The sequence below is a fragment of the Triturus cristatus genome, chromosome 7, assembly GCF_964204655.1.
Source record: "Triturus cristatus chromosome 7, aTriCri1.1, whole genome shotgun sequence".
In the NCBI taxonomy this organism is placed as follows: Eukaryota; Metazoa; Chordata; class Amphibia; order Caudata; family Salamandridae; genus Triturus; species Triturus cristatus.
In genome coordinates, this window is record NC_140590.1 from 1,062,603,243 (window position 1) to 1,062,618,729 (window position 15,487).

General features: G+C 41.6%; 1 protein-coding gene across 3 annotated transcripts in view; it reads right to left on the reverse strand.

Annotated features, from left to right (window-relative positions):
* The window catches only part of ARHGAP26 (Rho GTPase activating protein 26), a 1,692,117-nt gene extending 1,677,235 nt beyond the window's left edge, over positions 1-14,882 (reverse strand). For all 3 annotated transcript variants that reach the window (XM_085618129.1, XM_085618128.1, XM_085618130.1), the window contains exon 1: positions 13,704-14,882. In XM_085618129.1, coding sequence (XP_085474255.1) covers positions 13,704-13,857 — 154 coding nt within the window. In that variant the 5' untranslated portion in view covers positions 13,858-14,882. The remainder of the gene's footprint in view (positions 1-13,703) is intronic.
* Between the last annotated feature and the right edge of the window lie 605 nt (positions 14,883-15,487).

Here is a 15,487-nt window from a genome sequence, read left to right on the forward strand (position 1 = left end):
GTGTGTGTTTGGTGGTGGATTGTGCAGTTGACATCCATGTTGGGCAGTGACACGGAGCTCTAAGGGAACCTTGCCACGCAGCTGCATAATTTAGACCTGCGGAGTATCCGTGCGAAGATAGTAGTGCCACTGATGTGAGTGAATTTTTGTCCTTGTTGCACATATTACTGAGGGATGCTTGCACTCCTGCTGGCTATGCTGCATCTGTTCTACGTCACCTAGCATTGATGGAGATAATATTTTAACTCTACAAATACCAAAATAATGGTCTTCGCCAGTGATTGAAGAATCTGACATAACCCTTGCTCTAACAATTTACCATCACGTGATAAAAGGTTCAGCTAGTTACCACAGGGTCTCATACCATGTGGTGCCCCCCCCATACCTTTCCCTTGACACCATCATATTCTCATATCCCCTGCCAACGCGCATTATCCCTGAAATTGGTGACACCTTAGCCTTTATATGTGGGCTGTTTAAGGTGTCATGCCTGACACAATGCCACGTGTCATCTGCCAAATAAGTTCACACGAGTGAGTGCAAGAGATGCTGGGAAGAGATGGTAGAAGGCAGACTCTGGAAACTGAAGGTGGCGGTAGACCTCAAAGTTAAAGGAGAGGGGATTGTGCAATAATCCACATGGTAGCCTATAGAGGTATGTTTGTTACCCCACCTAAGGTAATGCCAACTAGACAATATTCCATAAGCGGCCCTCACTCTTCTGCAAAGCTGCAACACAGCCTCCTGCCCTTGCTGTTTACATCATTTGCTCGTCTGCACCCATTTTGCTTTTCCCGCAGTTTAAAATAGTTTCACCCACGCGGAGTTCATTCAGTGGGAGCCCTTAATGAAGTTCAGGGAAGTGTCAATCTCGCACTGCTTCTCTCCAAGCTGTACCGTGTGAGAGGGAAGTTGCTGCATGTACTGAACCGGGTGCATGTGTGTGCACGTAGTTGTGTGGCGCTTTTAACGGCAGGGACCGACCGTGCAGGTGAAATGTCAACAAATCTAACAACTGTCGCCACGGGCGCTGCTTCGGCAGACAATCCTGGTTCAAGGAGACGCAGTGCTGAGCCGTTACCCTAGCAACCCAATATAATGCTCACAAAGATACCAAATGCTAAACTACTGAGAGATCCACATCCAGCGATTCCGGGAGACAAAACCAAGATGCCCACGAGAACGTAATTAAGCCCAGGCAGTGTGAAACTTACAAACGTATGCCTCCAAGATGCATTAGCAATGCAAAGTGCTGAGCTACCAACATGGCGGCGGACTGTCCGCAGCCAGGAGAGGGGTCAGGGACAGCCACCATCTGTGCCAGGCTGAAAGTGGAGGCCCAGTGCGAGAAAATAACTCTGCACTCTTGATAACTTGTTCTGTGTCCACATGGAAGCCTACGCTTCTTTCTTGTACCTGTTCTGCGTGATTGGTGATGGTTTTGAAGCGACTTTTCAAGATACAAGTACAAATCCATTAGTTTTGTCAATGCTCGCTTGAGGAGCGGGTGCTTCGCGCTGGAAGCGGTGTAATTTAAGTAATTTCTGGATGCCAATGACAGCTTTCTATAGAGGATTTTTTTCACTTTTGGGACGGCGGGGGAGGCAGGGAGGGTGCGGGGGGGGGGGGGGGGGGGGGGGATTACTTTGCAAGAAAAACATCCATATAAATCCCCTTTGCCCAGGGCAGAATCTTAATTTCTTTAACAGTGAAAGTTTGCATGCATGTTGAAGTACTACTGTACTTTGACAGTACAGAAGAGAATCAATGCTCGCGCTAACAAGCAGAAAAGGGCGCCCTCCAGCTTGCTACAATCGTCTCCATTTCACCAATTCATCTATTGTTTCAGCTGTCAGTGTGCCAACAGTGCCTCAAATTTCTCTTTTACACGGAACATGACTAAAAGGTGCAAATGCCTACTCTATAAACGTGCATGCAACGATCTTAAATGGAAGTAGTTTCCACAGTCCTTCAACAGTGATATGGATCAGGCCCTCCTGGGCCAACTTTGGACCATTCTAGCCTTCAACAGGCCAAGCGCAGCAGCAAATGGAGTAAAACGACAACGATGGGGAGGGAGACCCGCAAACGACAGGGATTCCCTTTCCCCTCGCCTTTGCCAGCCACGATGACTTAAATCCATGAAGTCAGCCTTACTCAGCATTTACATTTCAGCAAACGATTAAGGCAGCAGTGTAAGAGAGCCAAAACAAATGAGCCCATGTTGAACTGTTCATTTTCTGGCTGTAAAAATAGATTAAAGTGATGCTCTCTGTAAACGTTTACCAGACTTTGACTTCAGGCCAAGCCTGAGTAAGCCTCCTCGCCTCTCCGAAGCTTCCAACCCCACCGACAGCGACACGCTGCCAGGCAGCAGAGGACGTGGAGATCCCGCAGTAGGAGAAAAAACCACAACCGCATACTTTAAATATATTTCCGTCTCCAGCTAAACTACAGGCGTGAATTCATCCCGGTCACCAGGCCAAGGACGACCATCAGCGAAGACAGCTCAGGAGTACCGTGCGAGATTGAAGGTTATGCGCTACCTGCATCACTCTCATCCCACGACCGTCCCAACACAGCAGCGTGAGATGGGTCTCCAGGGCCTCACACGAGTCACAGTGAAGAAGGGTGGTGGGGTCGCAGGTATTCCCTCAAGGCTGCGAAAGAAGATTCCATCAAGGTACCTTTGAAAATAGTTATTTCTGGACCAAGAGAAATGGGCAGCGGGCCAACGCTAGCTATTCTCCAAATCCATAGTAAGGCAGGCGTAGCTGGAACATACATATGGAGGAATTCAGCCACCCCCAAACGCCGCCTAGCTAGACCAGGCATTATTTGCCTAGGTCAGTCCTATTCAACCTCTCTTCATTGTGCTATGGTTGTTCCATACCGCTAATTGAAGGCAGCAATGTGAACCCAAGAGCAACTAAAGTAACTGCTGATGGTAAATTGAACACTTGTAGACTCCTGCAGTGGGACAATAAGGAGTAATCTAGGCAGAGAAACTGAAGGAACCCCCCCCTTAATCCTCCTTCCTTAACAACATTTCCAAACTACAGTTCATTATTTTAAGACAACCACACGTCAGCAATTAAGTAGGATGACAATTATAAAATGCATTGGCAAAGACAAGGTATTAGCTTTGTCAATTTTTTTTTAGTCATGTTAAATAGGAATGTCTGACAGAATATCGACGGACAGAAAATCGACCTACAAAAATATCGATGACAAGAATATCGAGATCCTATCTACAACATGGTAAGTACAAAAATATCGAAAATAAAATATAGAAAGTCAAAAATATCGTTATTAAAAATATAAAGTATTTTTTAGTTAAAATAAAATATGTAAAATAAAGCAAATAATACTTATAAATAAAATAAACATAATTAAATATATTTTATAATGTTTAAAATTAATATATATAATGTAATAAAACATTAAAAATACATTTTAATAATTGTTTTAATAACTTGTTAAAAATTATTATAAATTACAAATACATCATACACAAAACATGAATAAAAATTAAATAATTATATACAACACATTTAAAAAATTACATTTACTTTGAATATTGTTAAAATTAATTATATATTACATTAGCTAAAATAGTACAAAAAATATTAAATAGCACCGACAATAAAACTACTACTCCAGCTCCAAAAAAAACCAGTAAAGAAAATGTTGGATAGCGTAGAGCTAAAAATTACTATTTCCACTCCAGGGAGTGTAACAATAGGGAAAGTGTTGGATAACGTACAGGTATAAATTACTATTCCAACTCCACAGAGTGCAACAGTAGGGAAAGTGTTGGATAGCGTAGGGGTAAAAATTACTACTCCCACTCCAGAGAGTGCAACAGTAGGGAAAGTGTTGGATAGCGTAGGGGTAAAAATTACTATTCCCACTCCAGAGAGTACAACAGTGGGGAAAGTGTTGGATAGCGTAGAGGTAAAAATTACTATTCCAACTCCACAGAGTGCAACAGTAGGGAAAGTGTTGGATAGCGTAGGGGCAAAAATTACTATTCCCACTCCAGAGTGCGCAACAGTAGGGAAAGTGTTGGATAGCGTAGAAGTTAAAAATAACATAGTTTTTAAATAAAATAATTATTCAAACTAATTAGTGATTTAATTATTAAATAACTCAAAAATTTACAAATACCAATAAATAATTATTACAAACATAACTACCAAAGAATAATTAATTAACAATACATTAATAATATTAATTACCAAATACATATTAAACAATAAAATATTTCATAACCAAAAACATGAATTATTAAAAAGTAAATACCAATTAAAATATATTTAACAATTTTAAAAAATATATACCGCAAAATAATAATTATGAAACATTACCAATTAAAAAATATTTAACTATTAAATATTTTTCATACGCCAAAATAATAATTATTACACATTAATAATTACTTATTAATATATTAATTAGAAATATCAATGCATAATATTTAATTCACAATTAATGATTAAACAATTATTTTTCATAACCAAAATATTATAATTTAAAATATTTACCAATTAATAATTATTGCCCAATTAATTATCAATACCCAACAACTAATTTAATATTTACTTAATTAGATTTCAATTACTTCCAACACTATTCCCCTATAAACGCACGACACACTCCACTAATAAAATACACTTAACATAATTATCAATTAATCAACTAATTGCCAATTAATAAAAATTACCAATTAATACTTAATATAATTATCAATACCAATAAATGAAAATAAATTATTAATTACAATTAAATTACTTCCCACCCTATTCCCCTATAAACCCACAACCCGCTACGGTACTAAAACACAAAGTTGACTTAAAAAACCATTGTTAACATATAAAAATTGTATACATATATGTTAAAACCAGTAGAACACTCAACTAAAAACATATAACACATACATATTAAATACATAATAAAATACATAATAATATAAATATCGATATTAGTAACATCAATATTAGTAAAATCGATATATTTGATGTCGATATTACTAACTTCGATATTACTAACATCGATATTAAAATACTTACCTTAGGATCGATATTCTGTCCATAGATATTATTGACATCGATATTCTGTCCCTTCGATATTTAAAACTCGATATTAGTGTAGGTAGATATTTTAGTTTCGATATTTTGGCTGCTCACCGTTAAAAAGCAGTGCGAATATTGCGACACCCTGGGAGTCTTTAAGTGCCTCCCCCAAGGCCCTTGGTGGGGGCGCTTTAGAAGTGTAGTGTTGTGGTGGACTGAGATTTAAAGGACTACATTAGAAGGTAAAATATTTGACCAGGGCGAACCTGGTTGGTGTTTCTCACCCACACTCCATCCCAGTCTACTGTGACCACTGACTATCATTGGAGCTTTGTGCTATTTGTACTTTAATAAAATCATCTCTCCGGTTCCCCTTTTTAGGTTTTTGTCATTTTGTTTATTAAATGTTATTATATTTTCTACTTCAGTTTGGGATTTTTATAGTTTTGCATTGACTTTATTACTGTTTTGGTACTGCATAAATACTTAAGCCTGCATGCTCTGTTCCATGGTTACCAGCGGGCTGAGTTCAGTTTAATTTAGTGACTTTAAGGTCACCCACCCCAATAAGAATCCAGTTTCTTACAACGATCATTTCAACATCACCTTCAAAACACATCCTCTTCATTAGCACACATTATGGCACCAAAAACATACAGTTGGCAAAGCACAGCCAAATTAACAGCATTGTCACACAGCACTGCAGTGGCAGCAGGTGATCTATGGAAGTGGTGGAGCATGCAACTGTAGTCAATGAGTGGCTGAACAGAGCAAGCTACACCTTTTCTAGGTTAGTTCAGGAAGGCTCTTCTGCAGAGACATTATAAAAGCAAGCATTGGCATAGCCAATAGGTCTCACCTTTGGGAGCTTATAAGTATTTAGCCATGCAGCACATTATCCCGAAGTTTCTTTCCCTCAAACTTCTAAGTGCATTTTACATAAAAGTGTCCCCAAGGCTAAAACTGTCTATCTAGAATTGTAAAGCAAATATTAATAACGGATACCAAACAATGCTATCGTTTACAGGCAACTGCAGTGAACCTACTAAGAACTTGGTTGTTAACTGGTTCCAGGCAGGGCATCCGATAATGAAGTTATCCCTCAGGCCACTCTTGCCCTATGACAAGCACTGGCTCATCTCTACTCAAGCAGCTCATCTTGGGCATCGCTGGGCCTCATTGTTGGGGAGCCGCTTGAGTTCCTATGGCAGAGCATGCTTGTCACCCAGGTCTGAGTGTACCCAGGCCACCCGGGCACGCTCTACGCCTGCTCCTGGCACTGTATCCATCCATCACAACAAAAAAACTTTACTGATCAATTGCTCTGCACGTTTTCCTGACCATGTGCACAGGCAGAAGAATTGAAACCAAGGAAATAACTCACCCAGGTACTAGGACGACAACCAAGCAAAGCTCTGCCGGACATCCAATTCTTTTGCTTTATATTTGCCTACAAATAAATGGTCTGTTTTAAAATATTCTCAGCACTTAGTAGAGGTTTTGATTCTATTATGCTGGGTACTACTGCTGCATAAAATACCCATCTTGGTTTGGCGACTGTACAAGATAATTTACAGTCAAACAAAGCACATTTTTCCATTTTCTTTTTGAGATTTCAGCAATACAAGATGATATGGAGCATTTTAAAGAAACCAATATTCAATAGGATTACAAAGCAAACAAATTGATCAAGCCGTACTGTCTGCTGCAGTAATAAGAGACACTGCCCTTCGTTATGAGCCTCATCATGAAGGACCTATTGATACCCGTTGGACTGTAAAAAGGAGTTTATATCCAAATCGGTATAGCAAGACCCAGAGTACTCACACATGTAGCATTCCACATTGGGTTCTGGGGACACATCTTCCAAGTGAAATCTGGAGGAATGTGTCCTAGGAAATCAGTGTGATTGCCGATTAAGTGGGATAACCTGTCAACCCACCTTGTCATTTTTTCCTTAAGTTAACCGGGAATAAATTCAGGCACCTTCAAGTGCCAGCTTCTAAAAAGTGACTTCTGAAATAGTAGAACCAAAAGTTGATCCATGCCCAGGTTAGACTTTTTTTTCAGAGAAATGCGCATTTGTAAATCGAAGCTGCACACTAAGATGGGCTGGTAGTAAGGGTCTGCTAATAAACAATAATCGAAAGCTGCTCCCTAGACGAAAATTATTTGCACCACTGTTAATAACAGACACATTCACTGGGATAGTAGCCACAGTCCAAAGCAGGTCCCGAAGGGCTGGATCCATGCCTGGTTTTTAGCGTGATCACATTTAAATAAATGTAGTTACCATAAAAATCTGGCATGGATCCGTCCCTCTAGGACAGACTTTGGAGAAACCTGGTCTAAAGCACGGACAGTGGCTTCCCAAGAGACCGACTAGACCGAATCTTATGCAACACCACTTAAAGCCGAAAACTTGATTGAATTAGCAATTCCATATGAAGTGACAGATTAGGTAAAATGGAGTTCCAACTCCACAAAGAACCTTAAATTACATACAAAATAACGACAGCCTACAAGGAAACCCAAACACAATGTGGTGTCATGCAGCTTCATATAATGCTATGCAACTGTGAGGGAGCCACAGATTAAATCCAGGGTGCTATTAAACATGGGGCCTCACGTGAAATGTAGTGTACACAGGGAGCCAGTGGCACACCAGCACATGAGGAATCATATGATGTACAAATGACTACAAGTAGCCAGTCACGGGGTACAAGGTAACGCTACTCGCAATGTAATATAATTTATCGGAACCATCCATATTCGCTCCGTTAAATACAACATAACATTACAAGAAACCTCACATCTGATACAACAAAGTATTCTCTAGAAGTAGGAATATCATAGCTGTTTTCAGTCTCGAACCTGAAGCGAGAAAGTTCACCCCATTCACCATTTCATAATGTGCTTTGTGTAATGTAAAATGGGAAGAACAAATCTCAACTGCGCATTACAATGCATGCAAGGAAGGTGGTGTGGAACTGGTAAAATTGGTTAAAGTGACCACTCCAAAAATTTGGACTTGCAATTCTGAGCAATGGATCAGGGAAAGTGTGTAGCCATTTTATAAAATACTTCCCTTGTTGCAAGCAACTTATGTTCTTTAATGAGAACGCTGCAAACGTTTCCAACTTAGACTCGTTTGAGATTATGTATTTTTGCTAAATAACGTAATAATATTTAGGAGTTCACCTGAAAACAAAACAGGGGCATTATTATTAATGATTAAATATTGCAGATCTTACTCTGGGGTTTTCAATGAGTTGGCAATTTTGCACCCATTGCAAATTACAAAAACAAGAAAGGACAGAATTAAAAGCGTATGCTTTTCAATATTTGGTAAACTGAACGTGGAAAACATCTCCCAGGGGAAGAAGCCTAAATGAAAACAACAGCTGGTCTAATCACCTCCAAAATCAGTTACTTGGCATTTTAAAACAGTAGAAAAGCAAGAAGGAAAATGTAATTTACATAATGATATGCTGTCTATCCGTTATTTGCAGAAATACATATATGCCAGTACAACGCAAACTTTTACCACACATATGCCTTTACAACAATTTTCGTTTTAGTAAAGGCATATGTGTGATCACGGTTGCGTTTGTAAATGTAAGTATTTTACAGGCGAGTATAAACACTAATATATTTTATTAGGTTTATATTTACCTGCAAAATTATTACATATTCGTGGTTAAGGCATGCATGGTAACGGCATAGGTTTGGTTTAGAATTTACAGGTAAATAATTATATATTTTAGACACGCTGTATATATTATACATACATACACACACACATATACACAGACAAAATTCCATTAAATAACAACCCCTCCACCCATTCCCACCCTAAAATTAATCTTGCCACCCATAAAACCCATACCCACTCTAAACATGCCCTTGCCACCCAAAAACCCATACACACCCATCTATACAAAACACTTCCAATTAAAATGCATATGCCTTCACCATTCATGCCTGTCCAACGAAATTCGTTATAAAGGCATGCGTTGTAAAGGCATATGCATGGTAATATGTGGTGCTATAATGGCTTATGCATTGTAATAACCACGTTGCAATGGCATGTGATGTATGACCGCAATGTAATGGTTGTTTGCCAACCTGGGCAGAGTCCAAGTCAAACCTGCCTGCGAACTATACAGCATAAGGACAAAGGAAATCCCATAGTCAAACGCACAGCAAATTAAGTCATCCTGTGCATTTTACAGTTTAGGTTTTATGTCAATCCCACCTAAAGAGCGTTCAACATAAAGCAAAAGCCAATCCCCCCCCCCCCCCCAAACGCGCTGCTAAAGATGGAGTGCTAATCCCTTGAGCTGCACACCACAAGACACAATTCAACGCCACCTGTGAATTGTACACCCTAAACTACTACTAAACTCCTCTCTAATGCTCAGCATGCACGCCAAACCTCCCTGCGAACAATGGGATCTTGAAGGTTTTTTTTGTGGGCCCAGGCCAAACATAACTTGGACCCCTCTGCTCAGTAGAACTCTGAATTTTTTTAACCACTTTCTCCCCATTCACTTTAATGGGCTCCTTGACAACAGTCTTCTTTGGTCAGCTTATACCTGGGCCCAACCCTGGAGCAAACAGTTTATCTCTGGCTAGCAAGCACCAGAAAGAGGATCAGTCTGAACAAGCCCGCCGCATGTGGTTCTGTGGACTGGCGTCTCACATTTTGGGCCTGTCCATAAGGAAAGTGTTTTTTTGTTATGTTTATTGCACTCCGGTCCCTGCTCCATGAGGAACAGGGACTCTGTGCCAGGTGGTGTTAGGCTGTGATGGCACCGACCAAGCAGTGCCCCAACGAGGATGGTGCAATCAAAGAGAGAGCATAGAATGCTGCACTGCACATTGACACATGGCCTACATGTCAGAAAATCAGAAAACTAGTGGTCGGACGTAGCATTCTACCCACAATCTAGGTTGTAACTCTGCAGCTAGTCTGTCAGAGCCATTTGGGCATGTGCTGATGGGAGCTTTTGTTCACTGCACTGCCTGTGCTGTGTGCTATAAGCTACGCATATTCAGAGTCAGGAAGTAGCAAGCTGAACACACTACCTGGCAGTAGGTCCAAAATGACTATTCACTCACGGAGAGACCACACCATGCCAACTTTTACTGCACATAAGTGTCACATGCGGACTAAGGGCAAAGGCCAATGCAGCAAGGCTGAGTCTGGGCACTTTGAAAAGAGAGACTACTTGCTGAATCAAACAAGAAAAGAACAGGTATTTCTTTAACACCATCGCTCAGCTTGACTGGCTGAACAGCCTGGCCCACAAAAAAATGGCTATTTAACTTTAAGCAGACTGGGGCTGTCCTGAAAGGTTAACGAGGTGGTCTTTTTAAGGGAGAGTGGAAATTGACCCGAGACCACTTTGTCCATGCCTTAAAACTTCTCTGCCTGAAAACTATAAGCATATGTGCAAATGAAACCCACTTCTGGGCTGCAGGAGACAGAGAACCAGTCAAGGCAGCATGCACACTATACAATACTGGCCGCCCCTCCTAAGTGCAAAGTTAACCATCCCGCACATATCATGGAATGGATGTCAACTTCTATCGCAATTGCATTGCAAACAGTACAAGAGGCATCCTACTGCACAAAGGAACATAGTAAGGAATAGGTTACAGCCCACTCTGCACTGCAGAACACCATGTGGTATGTAAAGACACCTGTTCGATATATGAGAAAAAATGTAGGACTCAACTTCTCTATACGGCACCAAATTCTAAATCTTCAATTACAATGTACGTCACAGAGCCAGACGTAAAACCTTTTGCCACATTTATAGCATATATTTGAGGCCACATCACACAGAACATGTTAAATCTATGTTATGATCATAAGATGAAGGACCCTCATATCCATCTATAAAACACCATCAACATTAATAAAAATATAGAATTGTAATCTCAATGGGCAGCCGCAATCTCTGTCATAGCTTTGGCATATGCATCTAGAAAAATCCAGTGTCCAGGTGCTTGATGACCAACACGGACCTGTTGAGTTGGGGAAAGCTATGCACCCAATCAATCCCTGTATAATGGGGCAAGCTGATGACCATTTACCAATTCTTTAATTAGCCCTGGCCCCTTGATATACCTTCGTAAAAAATAGTTTCCAGAGACTTTCATTTTTGATTTGCGTTTTTGTATCATTAGAGAAGTAATTTACCTTAGACATTGCTGACCCAGACCGAAGGGAGTACTAGGGACATCAATAGATTATCTGTACTAAAATATTCTCCATAGATGGCACGGATCCCTGCAAAAACTGGGCATAATGGGCCTCACTAATAATACAAATGTTTGTGCTGCCCCTCCTCAAATTGTTAGCGGCAACCGCTCTATTAAACATAAGGGGTGCACTCTTGCAGGATGCATCAGGGTATCCGGAAATTTTGGACTGAGGAATCAAGTGGTTTGCGTTGGCGCTTGCAACTGCTAAAATCTGCATCGAAGACTATGCAAGTTGGATAACCGCCCTACAATCATACTCAATGACACCATACGAGCAGATTATCTACACGCTCAATGACCAGTATGATAAGTTCATATAGTTGCGGGGGGTGGAGTGGAGGGTATTTTCTGACCAGCCAGTATATTGGACAATGCATCCTTGCGAGCTCTAGATCCATTTTCTATAGCCGTGGATGGAAACAGGTACACCCAGAACACCAAGCCGAGAGTATTATGTAAACTGGGTGTTGCTCTTCTGGTCTTCATTATTACGATTTACATGCTACATTTAATCCTAGTGCTGAGGTTTTCAAAAATACTTAAAAATGGACAGCAGCAGTGGGGAGGATGGCACACTTAAATGGGGGGGGGGGGGGGGAGATATGTGCATTACCGTCAGTGCCTAGGGAACCGGAACTGCCTTAATGTAAAGAACGCTAAGGTATGCGCCAACATAAACGCACAAGGCAACATGTGAGATGTAAAAAAAAAAAAAAAAAAAAAAAAAAAAAAAAAAAAGGCAGAAGCAGGACATGAAGAACCTTGGGACTATCTTAAAACCTAGATGGTTGGGAATATTTCTGTCCAGAGCATAACAGAACCAGTCAATTTAATCCGTTTTGTACCACTGTAACAAAGTCCAGGTTTGTCAATGGGAAATGTTATGATATTATTGAATGTTCTTTTTCCTGCAAAAAAAAAAAAATTGAACAAAATCAAATTTATCTTTGCATTGGGCATTTGCCCAATGGCATCAATTGTTTAGTGGTGCCCCCAACACTTTGACAACAGCATTGCGAGTTTAGTTGTAAATGCCCAGTAGTGTTAGAATATCAAAAGGAGTAGGTGCACACGAGACATATTGGAGGTTACATCCAGATTTTAGAAATTCTCATAGTTTACTAACAACATTCTTGGTCTAGATATGCATTATACAATTATTGCCTAGCATCAAGGGGATGTGTGTGTATTATATACAGGGCCAGTACACTTACGAGGTTAAGCACGCGCTGAAGACATGGCCAGTTAGACTAAATGTACTTGCTAAGAGTTGACCCATTGTGTTAAGGGTCTAGGTATGGATATGAATATTAAAAAAATAGCATCAAGGACTTAAGTGTGAGGTTGAAACATATGATTCAACAATAGGGTTACATGAAGACCTCTGAACTGAGGAGCTAATCATTTTTTATTTTAAATTTAAGGGTGAGGTTTCACCAACACAGAGAAAAGTTTTGGTCTCAATCAAGATTCAACTTGTAGAATCTTGGATTTAGAGGCACACTTGATAAATAGTCCCTACAGATAAATAGTCACTAACAGCTACAGTTTATGTAAATATTCCAAATCAGGTATGCGGGCTGTACATGTACCCAAGAGAAAAAGACCATATTAAGTCAACTCATCAAGCTCTTCATATGCTACCGGTAGGATTCAGTGTCAAACGGAAGAGACCCTTTGCATTGCGCACAAAGCATCCCGAGACAAAAACCTTGGTTATGTTCAAATTCTAGCATGTCGCTACATTTTGTTTAGAAGCCTGCATTCTTCATCAGCACATATGATCAAGTAACACACGATCAAGTGACTTAAAAAAATGACTGACAATTTTAGTGAGTCCAGGGACAAAAAATATGGGGCAGACTAAGCCACTACACCTCTTCGAAGAAAGTTGATTAACTCTGGTTGAGAAAACATCTGAAAACTGAACTGCTCAGCCAAGATTTTAACTAATACAAGACCCTTCAGTGATAAATCATAGAATGCTAGATCTAAATTGGCCCTATGCACCTCGCTGGACTATAGCTCTCATTCACTCCAAACGCCTCTTTGCTTTGACTGTATAGTAGCACATAGACAGACTTACAAAACTACTAAATAAATAAAAGCGTGTAATCAAGAGTTCACAGAAGTGTCAATGAATTGTGTGGTGCTAACAAGGACAACGGCTGGCGGTATACTGGAAACTGCCCAGCATCAACATTTAAGCTCCACTCTTAAGACTTGTACAGGTTGGATTGTGCATTCTGTCAAGGTGTAAGATTGGCCTGACGATGAGCATACCTAATTCAACTGATCTTTCAATTACCCTAAATACACCATAGCATCCCACAACCCAACCACAGCACTCACTTTTCAAGGCTGCTACCAGCGACTTGCCATCCTTGATCAGCTCCTTGATGAACTTGTTAGTCTTGTCCAGTTCCGTTTCATGGGATTTAAGGCGCTCCCTGAACTGCGGGCTGTCCAAGCAGCAGTCACTGAACTCCAGCGCCGGCAACCCCATGGTGCAACACTCCAGGCCACTGCCAGTACCTCCACTGCACAGCTGCGAATGTCTGGTCTGCTTCACAACACCACCGGGGAGATGAACTAGTCAACGTCTCCACAGCAAAGCACCAGAACAGAGCTATCGATGATGGACTATTCCACTGCACACTATCCGTGGCGGATAACACTACAGCCACAAAACAGTGTTAAACAAAACCACTCCATCCACTGTAGGCTGATCCAATACCCTGGCAAATCCACATCAATGTGCCTGCGATGAACCAGTCCCCTGTGCAGGGCTGGAGGGATACGCTACTGGGAAGCGAGGCAGGTGAACTGTAGGTTGGGTATTTTCAATTCCCCGCTGAAAGGTACCAATGAGCAACGGGTCCGCTACTGGACACAGCCACTGTACTTTTCAAAGCCTGTCGAGTACATTTTAGTCCCCTAAAGCAGGACGGAACCACTTAAGAGTCTGCCTTCAGGGCACTCATGCCGCAAGATACCAATCGGGGGCAGCTGCGGAGCACCAAACACAACACCGCTGGTGTGCACCACGCGCGGATCCAGTTCCGCCGACTCGACGCACTGCAAGGTGTAAGAGGCAAGGCAACTACAACTCCCGCGGCATTGCAGAGTAGTTGCTTTCACTTTTGAGGAACTGCACACACAGCCGGGCAACATCAATTCAGAAGCACTGCACGGCCGCTGTAGGCAGGGAAGGAGACACGCAGCAGCAGGAAACTGCCGATAGGGGCGAGCGTTGCCGGACACGGGCGAAAGAAAGTCACAGCCCGGGTCTGCTAGTCAAGCTGGAAGGCGTGCACGCGTTCCGACTGAGCCCCATGGCCACGCGCTGTTGGCGTTTCTCGAGGCGTTCTCTGGCACCTCCTGCAGCCTTGAGCCTTCCGTAACGCGCGCACTGCACCCTTGCCGGCTGTCCTACAGAGGCGCGCAGAAGTGTTCCCTGCTGGAATTCTGATTGGCCGCCGGGCCAGATTGAACTTCTCCTCACAGCTGAAGCATACACTGCCCAATGACGTCAACCCATATGACCGTGCTGGCATCCGGGAGCCGGCACTTTCCGTTCTCCAATTGGTCAGCAGTTTTGTTTTTACCTTCAGGCAGCCTAGCTTTCCCAGCCAATCGGTGCAGGTGGAGGGCGTGGTTAGGCGTAGGCGGGGCACACTGTGTCAAATATCGGCACTTGGGTGGGGCGAAACGCGTCCTAACTTTAAAGGAACAATGCCGTTTCGAATCTCTTTAATCCTTATATTTTTATATCGAATGGTTTGCTAACGACATCTTGGGGGTATTCTGAAAGCTTCACTGAGAATGCATTCCACTCCTTGTTTACCATTGGCTTTGTGGTTTGTAAACTCACGTTTGCTTCTTTTCTATTTTCTGCCTCCATTTGTTTTAGGCTGTCAGCTCGAGTCCTCCCTTCCCATTCTCAAAGTACTATTTACTGTATGTGTCCACCAGTGCGCGATTTCTGTGACCAGGCCTTTAAACATTATTATCTTGTCACATGTGCTGTGCATTCAAAGAAAGAGGTCAAATGTCAGTCTCTCTCTTATAGGGAGCTTGGTGTTTACTCTTCTTTCTCTGACTTCAAAGTGAGAGGATTTATGTGACAATTAAGC